The sequence below is a fragment of the Echinops telfairi genome, unplaced genomic scaffold (genome assembly GCF_000313985.2).
Source record: "Echinops telfairi isolate 266 unplaced genomic scaffold, ASM31398v2 ScPeMD7_23;HRSCAF=83, whole genome shotgun sequence".
NCBI lineage: Eukaryota > Metazoa > Chordata > Mammalia > Afrosoricida > Tenrecidae > Echinops > Echinops telfairi.
In genome coordinates, this window is record NW_022103920.1 from 5,271,053 (window position 1) to 5,281,511 (window position 10,459).

Genomic DNA, 10,459 nt, shown 5'->3' on the forward strand with positions numbered 1-10,459 from the left:
GGCAGTCAGACAGCCTCATCTTCCTCCCATGGATAGACCGGAGGGTTGGAACTGCTGACCTCGTGGTTAGCAGCTGAATGCATGACCCACTGAGCCACCAAGGCGCTTTCCTAGGACGAGACCTTCCTCATCCTATAGACTGTGGCAGAGGATGCAGGGGGTCAGAGAAGGTAGGAAGCTGCCGCAGGCACACCGTGAGGTGAGGGCCAACATGACCAGCCCTTGAGTCTTTGAGGCCAGGTGCTTGAGTCCAGGGCACCTCCCACCTGGGCCCAAGCCATGCACCCTGCCTGTACCCCCTGAGCAACTTCCAGACAGCAGTCCCCCTGCAGAAGCCAACTGGGCGCTTCAGGGTGGGAGCCCCCCAGGTGGGGCGAACAGTTAACAAGCTCAGCAGCTGGTGGACCACCAGAAGTGTCTCGGAAGAAAGGCGTGGCAACTTGATTTTAAAACCCGGGTTCTGGAACCCCAGTTCTCCTCTGACACATGGGGGTCACCCTAACTCGGGGTCGCCCGAGAGTAGCTGGTTAGGATTGTGTCCGTTTGCAAAATGCAAGGACCTGCTCAGATGTCACCTGACGGGGGACTCACTCATGCAGCAGGGGCCGGGCCACCGTGTCTCCTCGGGTGTGGGCGCGGTAGAAAAGCGTGTACAGGTAGGGCAGCAGGGTGTAGCGGATGTTCAGGTAATGCCGGGAGGACTTCAGCAGCAGGGAGTCAGTACCAAAGGAGGCAGGGTCCTGGTCCTGCAACACACAGGGTGACAATTGTGCCTGGCTCTGGCATCAAGGAAGCCCTGGCAGGACTCCAGACCCCTTTCCCGGCAGTTACCCTGCATTGGGCAGTTACCCAGCCCAATAATGCTACTGCTCTTGTTGCTAGCTGCCGTCAAGTCAGTTCCGACTGACAGTGACCTTATGCACAACACTGGTGAACGGACAATGTCACACAGCTAAATCCTCTACGCAGGTCTGGAAAGCCGACTCCGGTGGGGGAAGACCCTCCAGGTTATGAGATATAAATAAATGTCGATACACAGCCGCATGATAGAACACAATCCCTGCAACAACTCCCCGTAAAGGAATTGTCATACAGGAGCGACCACAAAAGATGAATCATTCCTGCATCTGGCTATTGACGTGCCTGAAAGTTACCTGTAGATAAGAGCAGTGAGGTTTTATCGCCCAACCCACTGTAAAAGATAACAAGCCCTCATCTGACATCTCTTTCTGATACAGAAAAATCATAGGTTGCTCCCCTGGAGAGGACTCAGGGGCATCCAAAGTCAAATAGCACAAGATCAAGTAGCTGAGTCATTTCGTTGCCTATTCATTGTGCTATCTGCTTATGATATTACCCATTACCTATGTAACATGTTCACTCTATGACGTGTGTGCCTTTTGAAAGATCTGTTAGCCCCATTATACATACCCATTAGAAAATACATTCACCCTCTCGGTCCTGACATAGGGACAAGGAGCCCCTGTGTTCCCCTGTCTGTCTGTCTGTCTGTATTATTTTTCATAATCACAAAGTCACTCCTAAGGACGCATTTGACTGTTGAGGACCCATACCCTGGCACAGCCTAAGGAAACCCGGCCTGGGCTAGACTGAACTATAAGAACAATTGCACCTGGGAGGCACGCACACCTCAGCATCAGCAGCCATTTGAGGTCCAGTGTGCTGCGTTTGCCCAAACACAGAGTTCACAAGGTTAGGGAAGAAGGAGGAACAGAGCCAGGAGACTCGGGAGGAGGTGGGATGAGCGAAGTGGCGTTGAGGGAAGGGCAGTCAACGACATGGAGCAAAGCGCGGTTGGATAGAAAACCGGTCTGCTCTGGGACCCCTCCTTCACCCAGCATGCCATAAAGCACTTCTAGAAAGAGACAGAGCCTCCTCGCCCAGGATCCTGGAACTCCCGCTCTGCACGGGTTCTGAGTATCGCAGGGAGGTCAGAACGCCCAGCCCGCGCTCCGTCCCTTTAGCTCTCGGATTATTCTCAGGAAACCGGAGTCATCTGGACATGTCCGACTTCCTCAACAGGCTGAGTGCCGCAGGTGAAGCACACAGAAGTTGGTGGGAGCTCCTGGGAGACGCCAACAGCAGAGAGAGCGCGTGCCCTGAATGTACTCACTCAGCTACAAACCAAACGTCTAGAGGTGGGAGTCTATCTGGAGGCATCTTGGGCAAAAAGGCCTGGCTATAGATTTCCAAAGCAGTCAGCCCTTGGAAACCCTGTGGGACACACTTCCTCTCTGACACACGTGGAGGTGCCTGGGGCAGAGCTGACTCGAGGGCACCTGGTCCCTGGTGGTGGTAGGGCATTTAAGGACACCCCACCCACCAGGCCTGGGCAGCTACCAGCGAGTCAACAGATGAGCATGAGAGTGGCACTCTGTTGGCGATCACTCCACCGGGTCCCCGGTGAGGACAGACAGACGCCGTGCTAAAGTCCACCCTGTCTCTGTGGGCCACATCTCCTGGGAGCCTCACCTTGTAGCCTTGGCCATTGTGATTCCGGGCGAATGGGTAGAAAGCCCCCAGCTGCATCCACCTTGTGCACAGCTCCTCGGTCACGTTCATAGCAAAGCCACAGATGTCTGCGCCCACCTGGAGGACATACACCATGGGCCACCTCTCCCACCACCTCCATATCCCACCACCTCCGTATCCCCCCACCTCCGCATCCCACCACCAGGGACCTCCCAGCAGAGGTCCCACCACATAACAGCAGATGTCCACACCCACCTGTAGGATACACACCGGGGCCTGCCCACTCTGGCCACCAGGGCCCTGACTGAGCAGGCTAGGCCCATGTCCACCCTTGCTGGCCCACGGCCCAGAGTACCCTTAGGCTTCCTCATTTGTGTTCAGTAAAAAAAAACAACCCACTACCATCAAGTCGAGTCTGACTCACAGCAACTCTGCAGGACAGAGCAGAACTGCTACCTAGTGTTTCTAAGATTAAATCTTTTTTTTTTTTATCTTGACTGTAGTAGAATGCCTCATCTCTGTCCCTGGGAGTGACTGGTAGGTTTGAACTGCCCCCCACACTTGAACTGCTGTGTCCCCAGGGCCCCTCTAGATCAGCAGTTCTCAACCTGCGGGTCACGATCCCTTTGGGGATCAAATGACCCTTTCACAGGAGTCTCCCTATTCATAACAGTAGCAAAATTACAGTGATAAAGCAGCAACGAAAATAATTTTATGGTTGGGGGTCACCACAACACGAGGAACTGTATGAAAGGGTTGCGGCATTAGGAAGGTGGAGAACCACTGATCTAGAGGAAGCCGGACTCTAACCCATGACTTACCTGCTGGAAACCTCCCAGGTTCTCCCTGCTGTTTATCCTATAGGCTCTTCATAGCATGGTCCCAACCCAACTTTCCAACATCCTTTTCCACCCTGCCTCCCAGGGATATCTACACACCATTCCCAGAGAAATACAAGGAACATGCCTTTCCTTCCGGGGGCTCTCAGTCTTAAAACTACCTTCTCCCCGATCAGTTGATGAAACAGGCCCACTTCTCACGGCAAACTCAAGCGCCATATTTCCCACTAAGTCCTCCTGGCTCGCTCCTGATCCCCTGGCCTGCGTCATTTTCCCAAGCTAGTGAGTTCCTGTCTCAGAACCTCCCTCAGCATTAAAGCGTGCATCCTGGTTAGCACCTGCACCTTAGCTTATGGTGTTCTTTGATCATTGGATGTAGTGATCCATATCTATCTTGTCCCCATCAACTGCATGCTCTTATGTGCATGGCTCTGCCTTCAGCATGAGATCTAGCTCAGGGCCCAGCACACAGGAGAAGACCAAGGAACACAGGAGCAGGCTTCAAAAAGTTCATGGGAAAATTCCATTATCTTTCTATTCCATTCTTCCACCAAATTTGTGAAGCCCCTTTGTATATGCTGGATTTAACTCAAAGACCCTCAAAGCACCTGGTCAATGCTATCCCAACTCATCTGGGTGTTGGGTTCACAGACAATGAGTTCAGCTCATGAAGTCTGTCAGCTCCTTGGGCAGTGAGGCATGCACTTGTCGGCATAGATGCTCTGTTTCAGTAAGGACCCCTCCGCGTGAGCAGACAGGGTGTATTGGAAAGTGGACAGTAGATGCAGCTAGGTTAAATTTTAACACCTTGTCATTTGTTCTCCTTTTAGACCCAGCTTAAATGTATTCTCACTTTTATTATTTCCTGCTTTCTTTGCGATTGAGGTTTTCCCTCTATTTTATTTTGTTATGATTGTTACTTTGTTTTGTTTTGTTTGGCATGTTTTTCTTTATATGAAATACAGGATAGGGAGAGTACCTGCATTTATATCATTCCTTAGGGTGATGGCAGGGGCGGTGGTAATTGGGGGTGGATGATAACAATACAAGAAAGAAGAAAATGTGCTAACATTTATTTAGGTGCTGATTGCACAACTCTTTTTAATATGTTTAAACCATCGAACTGTATGATGTGTGAATTATATGTAAAAAACACTCTTAAATTTTTGGATTTTTTTCCTCAAAGAGAACTGTCCCAGAGATAACACTTCGAGGCAGCCTCATCTTTGTAAGGCAAACATGTGGTGGTATCAGAGCCCTATGGATGCAGATGAAGTCCTTGCTCCCCACACCTTCTGGGTGGATGACGCACTCACACTCCCCAGATCTAGCACTCCGGGTCTCAGTGAGCAAGGGAGTGGAGATTCACAAGGGAGCTGAGATTCACGGTGTGGAACGTTCTAGAGGGGAGCTTCCTGAGGATATAGAGATTCACAGGAGGACTGGGGCTGGGCACTTACCATGGGGATACCGAAGAGGTTGAACTCAAGCATGCCAGGGATGGACCACCGAAGGTCCTCCCAGGTGGCTGCGTTGTCCCCCAGCCAATGGGCAGCAAACTTCCCAGAGCCAGCGAAAGTGGAGCGGGTAATGAGAAAGCTCCTCTTATTGGGGAAGACGCTCTTGACAGCTCTAGAAGCAGAAAGAGTTGGTGAATCCATGCGCGACCCAGCTCGTCTGGGCCCAGGAAGTTCAGCCTCACTACCAAGGACCAGCTTCTCTTTAAGCTCTTTCTCTGTCAGTAGAGTGGGCGTGGCTATGAGGAGAAATGAGGAACAGCCCTGGTGGTACAGGGTTACTTGCTAACTGCAAGGGCAGCAGTTTGAACCCACTAGCCCCTTGGTGGGTGAAAGATGAGACTGTCTGATCCCATAAAGATTGACTCTAACTGACTCGACAGCAGTGAGTGTGTTTGTGTTTGTTTTGAGGTCATTTATGGATACCATTAACCTAAGGTGACCAGATTTTAGCATTGGTAAAGCAGGACATAAGCGGGACATCATTGATAAAACTCATATCCTGGCGAAATAGCCACATGGCAGCCAAAAACCGTATACCCTAGCTTGTCATACATTCTTTCAGAAAATCAGGACTTTTTTAAAACGCCGCGGGATGCGGGAAAAATTGTTAGAAATCGGAACTGTCCCGCCAAAAGTGGGACATCTGGCCACCTTACATTAACCCCATAATATCCAAGAATTTCACAAGCTGCCTTGAAACACCTAGAAAGTAGAGGTATCCAAAGTTCATTGAAGAAATACATTACACGTATTCTGTGACTTCACAGAAGTGGCTCTATGAACAGCCGGTAGGAAGCAAACTCCTTCGAGTTGGAAATCCTTTGGTAATCATTTCATCGTCAGGAAGCACACTTAAAAATTGTGTGTGTGCTTTTATCAGCCGCATAAATGTTTCCTTTATATATTTTTTAATTGAGAGTCTATAGATACACATATATTTGAAAACGTTGAGTATAGAATTTCTCCAAGAACTTTGAAAATGGTACAATTACTCCCGTGACCTCGTGTGTGTGTGTGTGTGTGTGTGTGTGTGTGTGTGTGGTCTGGGTCCCTATTGTCCCAGTGGTCATGAAGTACAGGACGTTCTGTGTCTTTTCCTCAGTACAGAATGTGACTACGGAAAGGCAGATAAGCTCAGTAGAAGGATGCTGAGCAAGTAGCTACAACCACCAACCACACGGGGGCTGAGTCGCACCTCCTGTGCACTCCTGTCTAGAAAGGTGTCAGAGGAGAAAACCCTGGACCAGGGATTCATGCAGAAGTGAACTTGGAATTTGATTTTGTTATTTGTGAGCTCTTTTACCTTGGACATGTTACTTCACTCTTATTTCTCCCAACCTTTGTAACATCCATCCACCCACCCACCATCTATCTACCCACCCATCCATCCATCCATCCATCCTTTCTTTCCTTCATTTTATACATTCAACAGTTTTAATTGGATTCCCATCTTTCCAAGGGCCAGATGGTTTCTCTATTCTTCCAGATTAAAAAATATACATGTACATGGGTCACCTGACACCTGGAAGGATGGGTCACTGGACCGTGCACTCAGTCTACAGCAAGTTGGACTTACTCATTGGTGGCGATCGCCATCGAGTAGCCGTACAGGTTGTGGACATCATACTGCTTGCCCCACTCCTGCACAGCGTCCAGGCAGAGGGTCATGCGGTACAGGAACCCATCCAGGATATCTACAGCAAGAGTGGGGTGTCAGCAAGAAGCAGGGACACCCTCCCCTTGGCCATCGCAGAAATCACATGGTGCTCTGCTGGGCCAGCATGGGTCATGGCCAGCCTGCATTCAGTCTTGCTACATTCTCACTATATTTCATTGCTCTTATAACAAATGGATTGTGCTGGCCCCATGCCCTCTCCCGTCTGGGACTAGAAATGGGCATGGGGAGCCAAAAGGATCTACTTAGACTCAAGGCGGAAGCTGACTCCTCCTGACGAGCTAGGTCACGTCATCAAGGACTGGAAGAAAGCATAAATGTATGCCTGTTCCCACCTCTTCCCTGATCACGTCTCAGAAAGAGTAACATCAGAACCCCCCTTTGCTTCATCTATTCTTGTCCACTCCCAAAGCCCCACACAGCCCTGCTCAAAACTCCATTGGGATCTTTTTTGTTTTAATCTCATTATCGCCAGAGCTTCTCAGTGGCTTGTTTACTTCTGGCCTATCTTCTAATCTATCCAAAACAATTTGAGCTCAGCGCCTTAAAATGCAAGTAGCTTCTGTGACCAAAAGTATGAAATCTGAACTGTTTAGCTGCCACTCACACCCCTCAGCCCTGGATTCTGGCTCACCTGCCCATGATTGCTTGTCCTCTCGTCAGAACAGACCAGCCAAATATACAAACCGTTGGCCATGGAGTCGATCCGACTCCTGGCAGCTGTGTGCATGTGAGAGTAGAACTGGGCTTCTTTGGGCTGTTAATGGCTGATTTGTGGGATCAAGACTCCCTTCTCCTCTTCCTCCTCCTCCACCTCCTCCATCTTCTATCCCCAAAGCAGCAATTTATCTACCCACTGGATTCCAAAACATTTAACTTAGAAGTCTAAATTCTATAGACTTTCATAAATCACTTTCTTGATCGACATGGCTTAGCACACGTGGCGCTGTCAGGATATGCAAGGACAGTAGCCACAGAATTACAAAAAAATAAATCCATGATTTTTAAACAATCACAACCCTCACTGAAAAAGAAAAAAACAACTTACAGCTACCAAAACTTCAGAGGCATTGCATTGAAAAGATTTGTGCGCATATAATTTAAAGAGGCAAAACGAGGCTGTACTGAACCTTCACTTAAATAGTTTATTACAAAGTGGACGGGAAGGGGCAGTTGTCTCTTTGTTATCAGCTTCGCTGACTACAGGGGTTCTCAGCCTTCCTAGTGCCGAGACCCGTGAATACAGTTCCTCACGTGGTGGTGACCCCCAACCATAACATGATTTTCGTTGCTCCTTCATCACTGTACTTTTGCTACTGTGATGAATCAGGCGACCCCTGTGAAAGGGGCCTTTGACCACCAAAGGGGTCGTGAGCCACAGGTTGAAACAGTTTGTCATTAGCTGAAGAAAGAGGGGGGTGGGTTCATGTTCTTGTGCCCAAGTTGCATTGCTTCACAAAACACTATCAGCTTGTTTGAAATGGGTCGTTTACATATCAATTATGGCCTGTGTTGGCTAATTTGCCTTTCCAAATGTCCACATTCCCTTTGCCAGGATTTTCTGATCCTTAGGCATAGGGAAAGGCCTCTTTCAGAATGAGCTAGTCTGCACAACCAAGCCTCCCCAGAGCCCCCACCCCCCGCAAAAAAAAACCCCGAGTTCCTGAGGCCTCAAAGCAACCATCCGTCCAGCAATGCCTGTGAGAACCTGGACAGCAGACCCCAGTGGTCTGCGGCTGACACAGATGGGCTGGCACTAGATATTGAGTGCTTGTGACTGGGTGACGACAGGGTGGTGGGTGAAGAAAGAGGCAGGGACCTGAGGGATCTTCAATGGCCATCGCCCGCATCCTTGTCCTGCTGCCCCCGTCCAGGGAATGGGGTTGTCTCCCAGCAACTGCACAATGAGTGGGGAGTCCGTCTAGGAATCCTGGTTGCGAATGTCCAGCTATGGTATCATCAGAGGCATGTTTGGCTAGGAGGCCAGCCTGCTGGGGTACCTGCTGGATCCCATCTCACAGGAGAACACAGAGAAGTGGAGGGCCAGACCTAGCCAGAGGGATGTGTGGGCTGCGCGGGATATTTGCTGATTTCAAAGGCAGCCTCCGAAGCTGCCTTTCCTGAATCTACCTCTGCTACACATAGTTTCTCTGCTTCCCTGAAGCTACCTCTCCTAGGTCCAGGTAGTCATCACCTGTCATCTTCAGGTCAAACACCTTGCTCGCGTACTGAACACCAGTGCCGTTTAGAGGAGGAATGTGTCCAGCAGAGCCAGCACATCCTTACAGACAGTCCCCAGCTCTTTCTCAATCTTCTCCCGCTCAGCCTTCACCTTCTTCAACCTCTTCTCCTTTCCATCAGCCATTGTTGGGGCTCAGTGCTGCTGATGACCCTGCAGGAAGAGCGCCTGGCACCAACTGCATTCTTGTAGGCCACAGCGAGGAGATTTTGGTCTTCATAGGAGAGAGGTTCATGGAGCTGGCACCACCTTCATGGATGAGGCCGCGTCACCATGCCGTTGTAGTGCTTGGCCTGCTTGGCCAGCCAGGACACTTCCACAGCTGCTCCTGGTCCCCATGTATGTCATTGCACTCGCCTAGCCCCACCCCCTTGCTCCATTACTCTTCCAGGTTGTGCGAGGAGTCTTTTCTTCTAAGGCACCTCTGGGTGGGCCAGACCTCCAGCCTCTCTGTTAGAAGCCATTTGCAGCCCAGAATGGAAGTCTTCCCTAACACGCTGTGATCTAGAAGCTCCGTTCCTTTCTCAGGCAAGAAACCATTGGCTGTGGGCCTGTAGTTCTGTCCCCATGCTAAAGAGGGCCCGAGTCCAGATCCACACCCTGGGAGGCAGCTTTGATAAGTTGATCAAAGTTCAACCAAAGTTCATTAGGACCGTGCTGGCTGCCCTGACCCTGAACTCCTGGGCCTGCACTCTGGCTTCATTCATTTCCTCCCACAGAGGAGGGACGTCATTGGGCTCAGCCCTCCCCTGCAGCCCAGACCTGGATTCTGATCTCCCTTCTGGAAAATACTCAGCCGAGGGCGTGCTGATGCAAGTGTGACCAGCTGACCACCCATCTCAGGTGTCTGCAGCAAATCCTGCTTGGGCCTTCCCTGAAGCTGCAGGGTGGGGTGGGGGTATGACTGTCCCTTTTGGATTTCCGTCTCATTTAGGAAAGCAGGTGTGTTGTGGGTTGCCTTCCCCTCTGCACACTTCCCTACAACCTCTCTTCAGCCTACCCGCATCCATCTTCATGAACCGAAAATGTCCCACACACATCGCCACTCCCCCCCGGGACTGTCACACCAGGACTCACGGGGCGTGAACGGGGGGTTATTCAGATGGTTCCTGGAACATCCTGAAATGGAACCATCCACGAAGCTGGCAACTTCATTCATGTCCTACGAAACAAGAGACGAGAAACTGCTCTCATTCGTGTCCTACGATACAAGGAACGAGAAACTGCTCTCGTTCTTCGTGTCGTGCAAAACAAGGGACGAGAAACTACTGAGAAACACTGGCACATCTACTGCATCACCCGTTGGTGACTGCTTGCTTCTGAGGAATCAGAGAAGGCATTCCAGATTACCATCTATACTCGAGTATCAGCCGACCCAAATACAAGCTGAGGCACCTAATTTTACCACAAAAAACAGGGGAACTTACTGACTCAAGTATAAGCCTAGGGTGGGAAATGCAGCAGCTACTGGTAAATTTCAAAATAAAAATAGATACCAATAAAATTACATTAATTTAGGCATCAGTGGATTAAATGTTTTTGAATATTTATTTTAAAGAAAAACAGTAGACTAGCTGTATAAGAGGGTCAACAAAAACAATATAGCATCAACAATAACTGTACACGCTGTGTTACTGCCTGCGATGCATTGCCGCATGGACACAACACAGCTTTTATAGTTTGAGGTCTAAAG

The 10,459-nt window shown here is 49.9% G+C and overlaps 1 protein-coding gene and 1 pseudogene across 1 annotated transcript in view; both read right to left on the reverse strand.

Annotated features, from left to right (window-relative positions):
• Positions 1-10,459, reverse strand: part of LOC101652663 (maltase-glucoamylase, intestinal) — an 86,839-nt gene that overhangs the window by 38,942 nt on the left and 37,438 nt on the right. The window contains exons 14-18 of the mRNA XM_045288906.1: positions 9,844-9,928; positions 6,429-6,546; positions 4,793-4,964; positions 2,494-2,610; positions 592-746 (exon numbers count right to left, since the gene is read on the reverse strand). Of these exons, the coding sequence (XP_045144841.1) occupies positions 592-746; positions 2,494-2,610; positions 4,793-4,964; positions 6,429-6,546; positions 9,844-9,928 (647 nt within the window). The remainder of the gene's footprint in view (positions 1-591; positions 747-2,493; positions 2,611-4,792; positions 4,965-6,428; positions 6,547-9,843; positions 9,929-10,459) is intronic.
• LOC105979624 lies at positions 8,358-9,105 on the reverse strand (annotated as a pseudogene).